The sequence below is a fragment of the Helicoverpa armigera genome, chromosome 24, assembly GCF_030705265.1.
Source record: "Helicoverpa armigera isolate CAAS_96S chromosome 24, ASM3070526v1, whole genome shotgun sequence".
Classification (NCBI taxonomy): Eukaryota; Metazoa; Arthropoda; class Insecta; order Lepidoptera; family Noctuidae; genus Helicoverpa; species Helicoverpa armigera.
In genome coordinates this window covers 2,900,367-2,917,858 of record NC_087143.1, presented here as the reverse complement: position 1 = coordinate 2,917,858, position 17,492 = coordinate 2,900,367, and the positions used below count along the sequence as shown (strand labels likewise).

At 35.5% G+C, this 17,492-nt stretch overlaps 1 protein-coding gene across 2 annotated transcripts in view; it reads left to right on the top strand.

The window, feature by feature from the left end:
* Positions 1 to 17,492, top strand: part of Mctp (Multiple C2 domain and transmembrane region protein) — a 185,648-nt gene that overhangs the window by 45,489 nt on the left and 122,667 nt on the right. For both annotated transcript variants that reach the window (XM_064041284.1, XM_064041285.1), the window contains exon 2: positions 13,568 to 13,733. In XM_064041284.1, the coding sequence (XP_063897354.1) occupies positions 13,703 to 13,733 (31 nt within the window). In that variant the 5' untranslated portion in view covers positions 13,568 to 13,702. The remainder of the gene's footprint in view (positions 1 to 13,567; positions 13,734 to 17,492) is intronic.

The window sequence follows — 17,492 nt, the reverse complement described above, 5'->3', positions numbered from 1 at the left end:
AGTGCTGTTTGCTTGAGCCACTTCACTCTCAATTGTTTTGAATATTTAAAACAATGAAGACGTTTATTTAGTTCAGCGATTCCAACAATGTTTTTGCCTATCTTAGTTTTTATAAACCTCATAATTTTGGAATAATTACATCGTGTACCTATTTAAAATACATCAAGAAATATGTAGACGTTCGATTATCGTTTTTTACCAAAAACAATCAGGACCCTAAAACGTTAATTCGAAAAAGTTATACTTTTATTAATTTAGTATAACATTTTAAGAATCAATAATTTTCTTGTACGGAGGTCTTTTTTGTAATAGACTGATTTTTATTAATTATTCGTATACGATTTTTATTGAGTATTTATTACTACGATGAAAAAAAAAAAAATATGGATAAAATGTATTTATCGATATTTTGTAATTGAAAGAGAGCAATCCCTTGCTGAGCGTACTCATGCAACTCGACCTTGAACTGACCAATAGTAGCCGCGGATTATGTCGCGTCCCATCGCCCGCAGTGGTGAGTCGTGTTCTTAGAAGAAATTGGCGAGTGCGCTCTCTAGTGGTTATTTACTTTATGCTTTCAACCTATCTCTATACTTGGGCTGAAGATGAAGTACCACCACGTCCAAATAAGTTCAAAAATTGGCACTCGAAGAAACTCGGCCCAAATTAAAATCGACAACAATATGGAAATGCCTTTCAGAATTATCAACATAATTGACTAGTTTCCATGCGGAAAACCTAATTAAAGCTCAAAAATATTTAGCAAAATTCATCCTTATGCCCAATACTTTAAAGTTCGTTTTGCCAAAAGAGCATAATTCTATTGTTAGTTTCTGACAATGACGTTTTGTCTTGAAAAGCGACCATTCATTTCGTATGATAGGTTTGTCGTAAGTATTTTATCGAAGCGAGAAAAAAACAAAACTTTTAAATTGTATAGGTATGAGAAATGGATACGAAAAAAGAAATTATTTGAGAAAAAGAGTTCCTGCACAGCTATCTGCTTCTATCAGACCTACTGAAAACTTTGAATGAAATCAAGATTTGCTTTAAAAATAAAATCGACACCCATCGGGTCAACTATCGGCCGACTATAAAGTCTGTAGGATCAAACCATCATTGTCGAAAAATACTTTAAAAATGAAATAGGAAACAAAAAATAGATTTAGACCCGCCAACGGAAATGGGTTTATGAAACAGTTATTATTCATTCTAATTAAATACAATATGCCTATTTGCTTTAGTTTATTAATTAGCGTAATAAAATAGTGACGTCATGTACTCGGAATTAAAGAATCTAAACCAACTGATTTGAGTATAGAATAAGGATAGTTGTTGCTATGTAGCAGGCAAAGTAGATTAGCTGAATTCGCATTAAATAAAACATAAGTTCTAATTGAAGGGGAACTGGGTCAAATTAAGATTCCAAGATTTTCTTATGTACATACTTCCTTGGTTACAACCACGGTTACAACAGTTAGTGAAGGTTATAATTTAAAGCGTATCAATGTGCGGTCCTTCTCCATATTTCAACAATTTTTTGTTTTTTATTTTGGTCCCGAAAGGCTTCGAAACTACTGAACCGATTTGAAAAATTCTTTCACTGTTGGAAAGCTCCACGCTTTCCGAGTACCTACGGGCATAGTTCACACGGAAAAAATATGTTTTTTTTTTAACATTAGTAAGGGTTTCTTGGCATTAAGTTTCATTCCTCTTTATACATAATGACTCAAAAATCTAAATCGTTATTGAAATAATATTTTTAGGTTATTCCTAATTATTTGGGGAATTTTGATGACGTTAACAAGAGATTGCGCGTGCATGAACTGTGTACCTATATATTGTTCCGCAATCCCGATAATATTCATTAGTTTAGGAACAGCGATAGCAACATGTCACATGGGATTATCATCGCAACACTGCTTCTTAGCATTGCTGCTTTAGGTACGTACTTCTCAGTTTTTAGATCCCCGTACCTAAAAATCAGCGCCTCGAAGAGGAATATGCAGGAATATTTTTTTTACCAGTGCCCAAACTTTGACAGCTTATAGTTAAACAAGTTTTATATATACATACGTTATACTTAGATGTTTTACTACAAAAAAAGATCCGGACGAATTGTGTAGGTACCTCATATTTTTTTGGGAAGTCGGTTGAAAAGAAGTTATTGTGTTTATTTATGACTAGCTGTTTTCCCGCGGTTTCACCCGCGTCCCGTGGGTCGTCTTCAAGCGTGTGCGTTCGCGCAGCGGAATGTTGTTGAATTTAAAGATTTTAATTATGCAGATAATTAGTGTATGACGTCCTATAATTGTGTATGGTTAATAAAAATTTGTGTATGCAGCCATTGTGGAGAAATTCACCAAAAACAGATTCCGCTGGGCGAACGTTGGCGAACGTTGTCCTGGCGGAACTTTTTTTAATCCATAGACTTTAGAAGAAAGATGTGTCCAAAATTAGTGTGTATTTGTGTATAATTGATTATGTATGAATGAAATCAGTGCATGCATAAACTTCGGAGAAATTCAAGTTTCCGCTACGCGAACGTTTGGCCATTAGCTAGTTTTCATATAAAGCGCTTACATAGAGAGCTGTAGATTTTTACATACGTTGTTTTGAATTTGTTTATATTTGTTTAAAAAACAGATTTAGAAAAAGTCGTAGGGTTTAAAAGATAAAAATATAAACGTAAAATACACTTATTAGGTCTTAGTTCTTAAAGTATGCAGTTTGGGGTCTAGATTTTCACGTTTACACAAACCTTGTAAGTGTCTCCAACATGTTGCCAAGTATCAATGATGTTCCGTTAATAATTAAAAAGTTATAGGATATTTTATCATGAATAGATCACTGTTTACAAAGCAGTCGAATATCACGACGTTCTAAAGGAATTGCATGGTAAAATGTATGCCAATAATTAGTTTAATCATTCAACTATTCACTTGCAAAATTTCATGTCATTAAATTCAGTAATTAAAGAAAGACAATTATAATACTGACGGAGCATCGAAAACCTACATAATCCGACCAAGTTCGGATAGCTACTAAAAAGCGACCGCGCCATATGTCTAAGAAACGTTCTAACTTGGAAGGTTTGTATTCATTAATATGATACAGTTGCGTACATAAGCGTTAGGAAAAAATAAAACAATTGTATTTCTTGATTGAAAAATATTTTTTTAATAATAATGCCACTATCTACGATAAAAATAAATCTTCAATTAACAAGTACATCTCTATTTAAATATCCGTGTACAAAAATATTTTTATTATCATTACTTACATAAATTACTTAACTACGTGATTAAAAATAACGTTAATAAACGTTACGTATTTTAACTAAAATGTCGTAGATAGTGGCGTTATTATTAAAAACATATTTTTCATTCAAGAAATGCAATTGTTTTATTTTTTCTTAACGCTTCTGTACGCAACTGTACCATATTAATAATTATACTAACCTTCCAAGTTAAGAACGTTTCTAAGACATATGGCACGGCCGCTTTTTTGTAGCTATCCGAACTTGGTCGGATTATGTAGGTTTTCGATGCTCCGTCAGTATTATAATTGTCTTTCTTTAATTACTGAATTTAATGACATGAAATTTTGCAAGTGAATAGTTGAATGATTAAACTTATTATTGGCATACATTTTACCATGCAATTCCTTTAGAACGTCGTGATATTCGACTGCTTTGTAAACAGTGATCTGTTTATGGTAAAATATCCTATAACTTTTTAATTATTAACGGAACATCATTGATACTTGGCAACATGTTGGAGACACTTACAAGGTTTGTGTAAATGTGAAAATCTAGACCCCAAACTGCATACTTTAAGAACTAAGACCTAATAAGTGTATTTTACGTTTATATTTTTATCTTTTAAACCCTACGACTTTTTCTAAATCTGTTTTTTAAACAAATATAAACAAATTCAAAACAACGTATGTAAAAATCTACAGCTCTCTATGTAAGCGCTTTATATGAAAACTAGCTAATGGCCAAACGTTCGCGTAGCGAAACTTTCTCCGAAGTTTATGCATGCACTGATTTCATTCATACATAATCAATTATACACAAATACACACTAATTTTTGGACACATCTCTTTTCTTCTAAAGTCTATGGATTAAAAAAAGTTCCGCCAGGACAACGTTCGCCAACGTTCGCCCAGCGGAATCTGTTTTTGGTGAATTTCTCCACAATGGCTGCATACACAAATTTTTATTAACCATACACAATTATAGGACGTCATACACTAATTATCTGCATAATTAAAATCTTTAAATTCAACAACATTCCGCTGCGCGAACGCACACTCTTCAAGCACCGAGATAAAATATAGCCTATGTTATTCGCAGACAATATAGCTTTCTAATTGTGAAAGAATATTTTAAATCGGTCCCGTAGTCTTTGGGTTTATCCAGTACAACCAAACAAACAAAGTTTTCCTCTTTATAATATTAGTATCGATGATGCGACCGGTCACCACAATTACGTCATACTACGTAATTCTTTGAGGAAAATTTGGAAGTGAACTGGCGACTAACAACTACCGACAACCACTACATGGATCTCGCTCGAAATATTTAAGCGCAGATAAAAATATGATATTTTTTAAATTAATTATGCAGAAATATTCTCGGTCTGATTCTGAACCACACATTTTTTTGCGCACCGCTCAAAAAATATCTACTTACTTTACTACCAAAAATGCAAGATTCGACTTGATTTTTTCAGGAATTTGTCGACCTGGGCAACAATATTCTAAGAAACCTCCCTGTGGATCCGTAACTACAATGGAGAACATCAAAATTAAAAATGTCAATGTAAAAGGTAATATAAATTTTGGATCAGTTACCGTAACGGATGGGAAGATTCCCTGCGAGGGAGTAAACTACGTTCGTCATGTGGACTATACCTATGATGGTGAAAATATTCTTCCAAACGAAAAAACATCTGGGTGGCAAATACACGAAATCTTTTCTATACCAAACAAAAGTTCAGAAACAGAACAAAATAGTTTGGACAGGGTAGAAAAAAAAGAGTTTTTCAATAAAGGTACTCTTCACAATTTATTCCAAAATATTTTAGATGCAGTACAAAAAGATTTGGAGAGTTTAGAAGACCCGGTGGATAAATCACATAATGGCATAGAAGTAGAAAAGGAAACACACACAGATAAAACGAGCTCACCAAATAAACAAACGAGTCTAGTTTCTGATAAGCTTTATATGTACTTATTGACATTGTTAATAGCGTTTCAGTGCGAGCTGTTTTAGTGTAGACAGTATGAGCTTACTATAAGATTGTAGGCAAAGAGCCAGTAACACCCAAACCTTCGTTTCGCCTACGGCCAGCTTCTTCATCAAAAGTAAAAGCCAAAGTAGACACACAAAATCGACATTTATAAAATAACGAAAGTCTGCCAGTCGCTGGCTCTCTGACAACTTAATTAATAATATAAGACTGTTTAAAATAGACTTTATTTACAATGTTATAAATGGTTCAGGTAAAGTATGTTTAATATAACCTTCTTCCAATGTGTGGTCTTTTATTTATTTTACACTATTCACATTTCGTTTACCGCAACCAGTATAAAGCTAATACCTATACTGGTCTAATTATCTAATTGAACTATCGGCCGACTGAAAGTTGTCAGTCATCCAGGGCAGAAACATTTTTTCACAAACAAAATGATGGAACCTTGCCATTTTACACACAAAGCTCAAAATTGTATACATGTGTAAAAATCAAGGATTGAAAAATGGTTTCACCATTTCTACCGGAGCCAGATGCAATAAATTGCAGTACATTTTAATTGGATATAAATTTCGCTCAAAACTAGTTGCCCAATAAAATAAAAATATTATTCGCTACTTCTTCGACACCGTAACGAATGCTCTGTGGTTGAAAATAAATACATTTATTTTACGACAGGTTGAAACAACTTTAATTGAAAACTGAAGCTGAAAGTTCTATTTGTGTACGAGGAATTATTATAGCTCATGGTTTAGTGAAAGTAGATATGGTAAGAAAGAATGTTACTTGTGAGATGACGGCAGATAGAAGAGTATGGAAGGAGAAAACATGCTGCGCTGACCCCAAATGAAATTGGGATAAGGGCAGGAGGATGATGATGGTTTACTGCCAGCCGCACGGGTATATTGACCATAAGATTAAGCAAAGCTTGGCGCTGTCAGTTCGTGGATGAGTGACCATCTTACCAAGTTGAGAACTTCCGTGCGTTGGAAGGCGAGTTAAATCGTCATTTCAACATCTTTGGCCGTCGTTAAGGGAAGTCAGAAGCCAGAAAGTTTGACAACCATTAGTTTATCGTATTAGGGTAAGGGGTATCGAGTTACCCAGATGACTGGGTTGGAGAGATAAGCTAGGCGATCGCTCCATGTAAAACACTGGTACACCTGTCTACGGTGAGACTGGAAGACGACCAATATATCTACTTGAAAAAGATTAGGCAGACGAAAACATTAAAGAACGTGATAAAGTATTCAATTAAAAAAGTAGGCTTTGCGTTAGCATAACAAACACCATAATTACCTAGGTAAGTTTGAGCGTGGAATATTATTAACAAATATATATAGGTACAAAACACACTCAGAAACGTTTGCCTGTAAATCGTATCATCAATGACGACAAACTCTGGGTACATGAGAAGAAATTATAAGTGACACACAAAAAGGCCCGAAGTGACGTCACGAAAATTGCCGACAACTTTTCTTGCCAAGACAAGACAGGTTCAGTCGACTTCAAAATTCTGACAGTTCGAGTTTGAAGCTTCAGTTTCTGGTTTCTGTAATTGCATTTCTTATAATGGCAAAAAAATAACTTATTAAAAAAGAAAAAGATGTTCACGAAAAATTATAAGTTTTTAACAAGCTTTTAATTTTAACTATAAGTTGTGGTTAATTGTAAGTTGGTACGCAAATATGCCCAAAAATGTGTTCGCGGATCTACTGCTAGCATATGTTTGCGCAAAAAGGGTGCAAATTAATGTGCAATGTAAACTAATCTAATATGATTGCAACTTTCCAAATGAATGGTATGTACGTACGTCTTTAAGCGACGTTTTTGCACTGTTTGGAGGATAAATGAATGATTAATATTTTAATAAATAATTTGCAAAGATGTCGTTAGTGCACGTTAAGTATTAAATGAATAAATAAATCAATTTTGACCAGAAGAATTATTTTTTTTACACCACAGTACTGCACACCAATGGAATTTCTGGATATTTCTGGTTATTCTCACAAAGTATTTCTGATTGGCTACAATTTGCTCAGTCAAAGAAACAATTAAGTTGGCTACAAAGGAACTCATTACTTTTGTTTGGCGAGACCGCAATTTATGCCGTAATAAACGGCGGATGTTAATCTTCACCATAGATTTATTTGTACAGATTTCCTTCGTGTTTTGGACTCGCTTTATATTGTAGTATGTTAGGTATACTGTACATGTACAGTCATGTATGTACTGCTACTGTTAATTGACTTCATATGATATTAGCTGATTCCCGCGTATTCATTCGCGTCTCAAGAGAAGTATTCTCCGTACCCAGATAAAATTCATACACACAGATAAAATAGCTTTCTATTGATAAAAGAATTCTCAAAATTGATTCAGTAGATTCAGATATTTCTTACAACATCACGAACTTTACCACTTCATAATAACAAATGTAAATAAAACTTCATTCGTCCGGGTAATCCACGTCAAGTTCTCTTTATCTAATTGAGTAACTAAAGAAGCAATCAGTATAATACTTAACTATTAAGTTGATGAGCTTGAAAGTTTGTTAGTTAAACTGTTTAACGGAACTACTAAAACTGATTGAAGACATTCCTTTAACAAATTGACTCTAACTTCGTGTCTACAAGTTGTAAATACGAAATTGTTGTTGTTGTTGTAACATCACTAATTAGTACGTCACTATTTATAGCTTCTGTCATGATCTGTCATCGTCTATATCCTGGACATTGGCTCTGTAACTGTGGTGCAGTGAACTGTTGTGTTGTGATGTCTATGAATAATAAAACTCAAGTAAACCAAGATCCAAGACTTTCATTTATATTACACTTTTTCACAGTAGAGCTTTTATACTAAAACCTAAGTACACCGACAACTTAACAGTCCATTTTTTTTAAAACCACTATTTACTTTGAAACTTGAATACCTATGTAAATTAGTACCTAGTTGTTGTAATAAAATTGTTTATATTGTTGGTGAACTTGTACCTAAATGACTTAATTACATCTTCACCTAATCTAAGAAAGTAATGGCCGAATACTAAAAAGACACTCAATTTAAAGCACTGCCGAAACATCAGTTTATCTCTGTCACGTTTGGGTACACTGCAAATATATTTTTAAGCAGTACTTTAAATGTAACTTATGAATTCGTAGAAAAGCCATTATAACATAAAGAGGAAGTAATTAAAACGTTTAAAAGTTCAATCATTTCGAAATCCCAGAGCTCGGGACATATCAATCAAAATTTTGATTATTTCCTGTCCAAACTTTCTTTCGATCCCTCTACTTAAAATATCATAAAAATTTCATGAAATTTCATGAAATTTCGGGAACCTTCTAACCTTCAAGTGATAATTCCTGTAAAGTCTCCTCCCTGTATTATGTAATACAGTCGAAAAAATTTTATCGTTCAAATTAAGTTAAGCCAAGCGGAAATTGTTCACATTTTATTATTACGGGCCTACCTTGGTGAACCTGGCGAACCCCATTGTATATAGCCTTCTCACAGGAATGGCGTCACCCTGTGAGCGACAACCATTGCGTCCAAACTCGTGGGAACAATATGAGTAAACCTGAAAATAAAACACAAAAAACAACAACACAACAAATCTTTCATAAAGGATTATTTGAAACGAGACCAAGATCTTTTTCATTCAGCGGTTGCAATAGCAGTAATAATATGACAGAAGCACCTGTCTGTAAGGAAAACCATCAGAGTACACTGCAGGATAGACCAGACAACCAAGCTAAGAAAGCCGATCAAACATGCTCTCCACTAAAAGAGAATGCACAGAATAGCAACCAATGGCAACTAGACCGTTTACCTCCTGCAAAGAGAAAGAGACAGGAAAGTCCTACCGGGCAACAGTCAGCGAATAAAGGAATCAATCCTTTGGTTCCTACACAAAACAGATTTGATATTCTTAGTGATGAAAATAACGAAACTGAAAACAACAAAAAAGAATATGTCCCAAAACCAGAGCCGATCTTTATCACAGGAGTAATCGACATAATCCCGCTGAGAGACATCCTAAATAAGGCAGTAAACCCAGATAAATATCAAATGACTACACTTAGATCAGGGCATATCATCAAGCTTATCCCAAGCGACATCGAGACTTATAAAATAATAAGAGATTACCTTATTGAGAAAGAAATACACCACTACACATATAAATTAAAAAGTGAGAGAGCGTACCGAGTGGTTATCCGAGGCTTACATGCATCCGAAGATATATCACTTATTAAAGCAGAACTCCAGGACAATGGGCACGAAGTGAGACAAGTCGTGAACGTGCAACACCGCACAACAAAACAAAAACTCCCACTTTACTTTGTGAATATAGAACAGCGGCCTAACAACAAAGATATATTCAATATAAGACACATCGGTCAGGTTAAAGTTACAATTGAGGCACCATACAAGAAAAGAGAAGTTATACAATGTAAGAGATGCCAAAGATTTGGGCACAGCAAAAATCAATGTTTTCGTCCCTTCAGATGTGTCAAGTGCGGAAATGACCACCCAACAGCTACTTGCACAAAACTTCCTGAAACAGACGCTGTATGCGCAAATTGCCAAGGTAGTCACCCAGCTAGTTACAGAGGATGCAACAAATATAAAGAATATAAAGAGAGAATATTAAAAATTAAAGTAAAACCAGACTCCAACAAAGCAACTTTCGTTCACACCCACCAGCCAAAAGCTACCCCAGAAGAACCCCAACCCTCAGCTCAACCGAGAAGCTATTCCGACGCACTAAGACATAGAAAAGAATCCAAAAACCTGACCGACCAATCATTGTACACATTACAAGAAAAACAAATAAATGACAACTTGACGGACAATGGACCAAACATTACTAAAATGTTAGACATAATGTTCAATCGATTCCAAGAAATCATGAAAACCATGATGGACAGCATGATGGACCGGATGGTCCAACTAATCACAGGACTGGTCTCACAGAGGGCATAAACCTCCGTATACTCACATGGAATGCCAACGGGATAACTACTAGACGACAAGAACTTGAGCTTTTCATGGAAATGGAGAAAATTGACATAGCTTTGATTTCCGAAACAAGACTAACTCCGAGGTCATACATCGCATTTAAAAACTACACAACCTATAGAACTGACCACCCTTCTGGAAATTCACACGGTGGGACTGCGGTTATAGTGAGAAAAAATATCAAGCATTATGCCTTAAACCCATACAAAACAGATAAAATTCAAGCAACTATGATCAAATTAAATTACAAAAATTCAGATACAACTATTGCTGCAGTTTACTGCCCACCAAGACACTCTATCAGTGCGGAAGAATTTAAAACATTTTTTGCGGAGCTAGGACCGACATTTATAAGTGGAGGAGATTGGAACTCCAAGCATACCTACTGGGGCTCCCGATTAATCAACCCGAAGGGTAGACAACTATACAAAGCCACAGTAGATATGAACCTTGATTGCATATCTCACGGTGAGCCTACATACTGGCCAAAGGATTTAAACAAAATACCTGATCTATTGGACTTTTATATAATAAAGAATATCAGCAGGAACTACACTAAAATAGAGAAATGTGAGGACCTATCGTCAGACCACTCCCCGGTTATTCTTAATCAAACAAAAGTTGCCATTCCCTCTGAGCCATCGACACGAATATGCAATCAAAACACTGATTGGGACAAATACAAGGACATCATCTCTCAAAACCTAGAACTAAACATTAAATTGAAAACAACAGAGGATATTGAAAACAGTATTGAAAAATTCAACTACATAATTCATATGGCAGCCATCAAAACAATCCCTACAAAAAATACAAATCGCCCTCATAGAGAATATCCAAAGAAAGTAGTAATGAAAGCACTAGCGAGGAGAAAATTAAGGAAAGAGTGGCATAGGACTAGATATCCTTCGGATAAAACCAAATTAAATAGAGCCTCAGAGGAATTGAAGAAAATGATTAGCGACTATGAAAATCTCAGCTTTCAAAACTACTTAACTCGCCTGACTCCTAACAAAGACACTAATTATTCACTGTGGCGCGCGACTAAAAACCTCAAACGACCTGTAAACCACATCCCGCCAATCAAAAAAAGAGATAACACCTGGGCCAGATCAAATTATGAAAAAGCGACAGCTTTTGCTGTTCACCTCAAAGATGTCTTCACCCCTCTTGAGACTAGGAATGAAGAAAAGGATAAAGAAATTGGGGATTTCCTTCAATCACCCAACCAATTATGCCTACCACTAAGAGCAGCAACCCCTAAAGAAATTTCTAGAGAAATTATATCACTACCCACTGGAAAAGCGCCAGGGTATGATCAAATTGATTCGACCCTAATAAAGAACCTCCCGAAGAAGGGCATAATGTTTCTGGTGATGCTCTTTAATTCATGCCTAAGACTGAGCCATTTCCCATCCCAGTGGAAGATAGCACAGGTGGTAATGGTGCCTAAACCGGGCAAACCAGTAGAGGAAACCTTATCATACAGACCTATTAGTCTCCTCCCTCTCTTGGGTAAACTTTTGAGCAAATAATACTCAACAGAATGTACGCCCACTTAGAAGAAATTCTCCCAGAACACCAATTTGGCTTTAGACAGAAACATGGTACTATAGAACAGGTGCACAGAATATCAAACACCATAAGCCAAACTATTGAAAACAAGCAGTTTTGTTCAGCAGTTTTCTTGGACATAAGTCAGGCCTTTGACAGGGTTTGGCACATGGGTCTTCTTTACAAAATAAAAAATCAGCTACCACACTCATTCTACTCCATTTTGGCAAGCTACTTAAATAAAAGGTGCTTTGAGGTAAAAGTTCAAAATGAAACATCAGAGCTATATGACATTAGCTCAGGAGTCCCACAGGGCAGTATTTTAGGCCCAGTTCTACACCTCATATTTACTGCTGATATACCAATAAAAGAAGATACTATGATAGCCACGTATGCAGATGATACTGCTATATTATCGGTGAACACCGAGGCTGCATCCGCATCAGCAACGCTACAAAGGCATCTCATAGAAATTGAAGAATGGCTAGGGTTATGGAGAATAAAGGCAAACAACAGTAAATCGGTCCATGTCACCTTCACTCTTAGAAAAGGCGATTGCCCACCAGTTACCCTTAACGGAGAGCAAATACCGCACTCTGACAACGTCAAGTATCTCGGTATGCACTTAGATAGGAGACTGACATGGAAAAGTCACATCTGGACTAAGCGGAAGCAACTGGATACAAAATTTCGAAGCTTGTATTGGTTGGTAGGCAAAAAATCCCAACTGTCTAATGAAAGCAAAATGCTAATCTACAAAGCAATCCTCAAGCCAGTATGGACGTACGGCATCGAACTATGGGGCACAGCATCCAGCAGCAATATTGATATCTTGGAAAGATTCCAAACCAAGAGCATTAGGTGCATGTATAACATACCTAAATGCATCAGCAATAAATATATTTTACGAGATCTAAATCTTAATACGGTGAAACAAGAAATCTCCATCAGAAGTTCCAAGTATCAGACCAAGTTATCGAAACATGTAAATGCCTCAGCTACTAAACTAACAGGCACTGGCAGCGTTCAGCACTCAAGACTGAGGAGAAACAGTGTTCCCTCCCTCAAAAACCGTTTTCCAACATTATAAAGAGTGAAGTCAATGGACCCCTCTTTAAATTAAAGACACACTCAGGCTGAGGTCAAAGAAAATAACAGCTAAATGTGGAAAAACAGATTGCTGTGCTAAGCAGGATTGAGGAAAAAAAAAAAAAAAAAAAAAATTATTACGGGCCTTATTTTAAGTATGAAAGCGATACCTTTAGGACACTGTTTGCGATGTAATGATAATGTACAGGTGCCTAGGTACCTAATCAGACCGGTAGATATTCAACCAAATTATTTCTTCCATAATATGGTATATCAGGATTGTTTTGGGAAATTGAGGTGAAAAAAGGTGGTTTCTTACAGAAAATTACATATTTACCAAAACTCTTCAAACATCTTCCTAGAGAAGAGAGAATAGGCTATTTACTAGCTAAATCCAAATCATCGCTGAATCATCAAATAAACTAGTTTCTTTGTACCCTAAAGGGTCCGAAACTACTGCACCTACCAACAGAATAAAATCTACACTATCCCTAGAATGACATAGGCTATATTTCATCCAAGTACTGGAAGAACTTCCCTCTAAAACACCTAAGTAGTTTATACAGTAAAACAACTTGACCACACTCTTATTTTCTACATTCCAAGATATTCATCTAACCTCTTATTTCTTTGTCCACAGCGATCAGCGTGACCCTCTAAAGCGGTGCCGCGACCACTGAACAACTGGCGTCGTCGCCGTCAACAGTGGCGACACCACGCGCTCTCAATGATCTCCTGCGTGAGGTGCCACAGCTGACATGACCTGAACCACGTCATGTCGACTAAGAAACACTCGCCGCAGCCCAGTGAGTAGCTGTTAATAAAATAAAATAATAAGAATGTTTATTCACAGGGTTCTTAATCCTACTAATATTATAAACGCGAAAGTTTGTATGTATGGATGTATGGATGTTTGTTACTCTTTCACGCAAAAACTACTGAATGGATTTTAATGAAACTTTACAATAATATAGCTTATACATCAGAATAACACATAGGCTACAATTTGTAAACATATTGTTCGAAATTCTAAACCTGCGCAGACGAAGTCGCGGGCACCAGCTAGTTTGTTAGTAAAGTCATACTTGGCAAGTAACTGTTAATAATGATAATAATGTTTATTTACTTATTTACGGGGTTCTTAATTTGTTAGGAAAGACATACCTTGGCTTAGTTTTAGAAGAAACAATACCTATTTAATATGTACTCGTAGGTATATTGAGCCAGCATGGGGCTGTCCCACCTATCACATAATACATTTAGGATGCCGTTGGAGCTACAACGTAATTTACCCAGGATTGATGTGCAATTCTTGCGAAGTATTGATAGAATACTATCAACGCTGGCTTCTGCAAACATCCTTAAAGTTCACAATAAATTTTCACTTGCAAGTTTCAGAGTATACTTGGGCCTAAATAAGATAACGTAATCTTTGTCTGAAAGAGAAGAGCCTGTGCTTTGCAATGGCACAGTTAACATTACCAAACACTTAAAAACTTCTTGCAAAAAAATGAAGCTTAAGTACTGGCAGCCTATAAATTCTGCAATTTATGATTATAATTTTTGTTGACGTTTTAACGGGTTCTCGGGTTTGTTGTCTGTCAAAATAATTATTTATATGCACGAATTGAAATATTTCGTTATTTTAAACCTACAAAATGTTAAAGGGCACACAAAAAGAACAAGGTGGTATCGAAAATGAAAATAAGTTCATAGAAAGAGGTCCACGTGAACTACGGGCCGCGGGTTTACCCTCTTGTCGTAAACTGGTCAAATATTACCAATTACAAGATGAAATAAACGGACTATTTCTAGACGTCCTCAATAAACCTGAATCTTCGCATAAAATACGCAAATCTGTTGATTTGATCAATCCACTGATGAAAGGTCAAGATGTAGTAGAGGAATTCAAAGAAACATCTTACAATTCTTATTGGAAGAAACCCTTAGGTAAGACGTGAGATCTTTTAATTTACTCGACTACCAAGAAGGGTAATATTTTTCGCGCATATCTTGTATTTGTGTATATTCTTTATTACCTCATATTTTCTTTGAAATAGCTGAACAAAGTAGTGCAAGGCGCTATTATCCTTAAAATAGAAAGGACTGCGTATTTAAAACTATCGTCGATCGTGTATATAAACTATCTTGTAAACTAGTTTGCTACTTTGTTAGAAAAGCGAGAAAACTTGTTTCCATTGCTCTATCTTACTGACACTGGTTAGCTATCTTAGCCTGAAACTGAAAACCAGCGCCGTGCATCTATGGCTTTTGAAAACCTCTTTTGGAATGAGCTTAAAAAACGTTTATTTATTTATATCTGATTCATCTATCATATCTTACACCTAATTAGCCGAAACTTCCAGATATTGAATATGCTGAATGCCTTGACTTTTCTACTACCTACAATGATATGATGATGCCTGGTCAGGAGGTTGATACAAGACTTAGAGCTGGTCTACCTTCGGGGAGGTGTATGGATTTTCGCTTTGAAGGGACTCCAAGCTCGGTTTAAAGTTTATAATGGTTAAATAAATATTCTTAATATTTATTTATTTTATTTTATTTTTTAGGTGTAACTCTATGTATGTGGAACAGCTCCAAAGTCTCTTATATAATAAATTAGGCTGCGTGCCCACCTCCGATAATCGATGACCGATTTTCTGTAGGTAACAAAATACACTCAGTCAGTCAGTCTTCAAAAAGTCCGCCACTAGTCAAGTTGTCCAAAAAAAATCGGACCAATTAGCTAGCAGCCTTATTAGTGTTCCTAGATTAAAAACTAATATTGTATCACATATTATTTTTGCGAAAAACACATCTATTAGGCTAATTTCAGTTCATTCCTTTGGGAATAAAATTGCGTGACAGAGTTATAATTTGGAATGGCTAGCGTGTGGCACTCCTTTAAAATTACTTATTCTAGTTGAAACATGATGTATTTAAACTGTGCTAGTAGCGTGCAGACAGTAGTGGCTTGTACTAACATTGACAGATATTTAGAATTTAAAGCTATAACAAGCACGTTTCGTGAACTTCAATACATGGTATAATGTTTAACATTTCTGCAATAGTGCACCAGTTATTCTGGTTCGCATAAAGATTGATGATGCAAAACCTGAAATTCTTTAAAAAATATTTAATAGGCGAGTGTTATCTTCATTATGTATATCTTATCCACACGTATGATACATCCCATTTACACAAGCTTTTAATAAAAATTGCCATCGAATTCGTTCTACCATTTTGGAGGTGTACTATTTTTATTTTTTCCTCGAAAGTGATGAATTTCGATTCACAGATTATTTCCCCTTTTTTAGTGCGCATGAAAGATTTTTAAAAATAAATTCACAAAATGTTGTTAACTACTCAACAGAAACAGCATTTATAGCATTTTAACCATTGTTTATTACTTCAAAACAGTGGTAATAAAAAGGTTTTCCAGCGTAATACCCACACCTTTTTTAACCAACACAACACGCGTATAGCAGAAATATTTACAACCTCACCTACACGGAAAAACGTTTCGCGGAAAAATGTACCTACCGACAAAAACATGGCTAGTTGCGTGTTGAACGCACACGAAAGGTTCTGTATAAAAAACGCAAACGCAAAAATGCTTTGTATTGAGTTTATATTATTATGTGGGAGTTAGGGAAAATGCCCGTTTTCACCAACGAATACCTAAATTTAGGGAGCATTTACGGAACACTTAATAAGAATTTCATTTTCACCAAAGCCTAGGTGTCAATTATAACCTTAAAATTTCACTTAAACCTGGGGGCCCGATTGATGCCTGCTTAAACAACTCCTATCATTATCTTGACAGAATACAAACATATTTTGAACCGTTTCTGGCGATGGATAGTGAAATGAAACGTAAAATATCGACTTTGCATTATCGTTTGTAGAACTAGTAATCTGTCACCTACTTAAGGGACTCATGTATAAGTGTGGTGAAAATTAATTTAGGTAGGTGTCAAATTGGGAGGGGTCCTTATTAAAAGTAGCATTTAGATAGGGAAACGGTAAGAGGTTGTTGGTGAAAACGGGCATAAGACTTTTTCCGTTATTCCGAGTTCAAACGAAGACTATTTTCATCTACCTACATGACGGCGCATCTTCTTCAACACTTTCCGTGGCGGTTTTCGCTGCATGACAGCAATGTGCTATATGAAGAAATAGCGCTTATCTTTCCTTTTAAGATGTCCAGTGGCCACAGTATTATAAATAACTCCGTTGAAGTAGATATATCGTACTATTACTGTTCAAGAAATATAATGGCCTGTGTATCTGCTTGAACGTAGAGCGTTTTTCTTTCTGTGCAGAACCTTAAAAATTACGACCCATTGTCGGATTAGCTTCATTAAAATATTCGCCTGAACCCGAGGTCGGATTAGCAAAATTTCACTTTTAAAATAAATTACTTGTTTTTTATTTGTAGTGGGGGATAATCCTCTTATTTTTATAAGGTTAGTAACTCAAACATATCTGCCTTTTGTTTTCATTTATTCGAAGGATGGATTGAAGCTGATTTTGGAAAATCTGACAAAATAATCAATGAA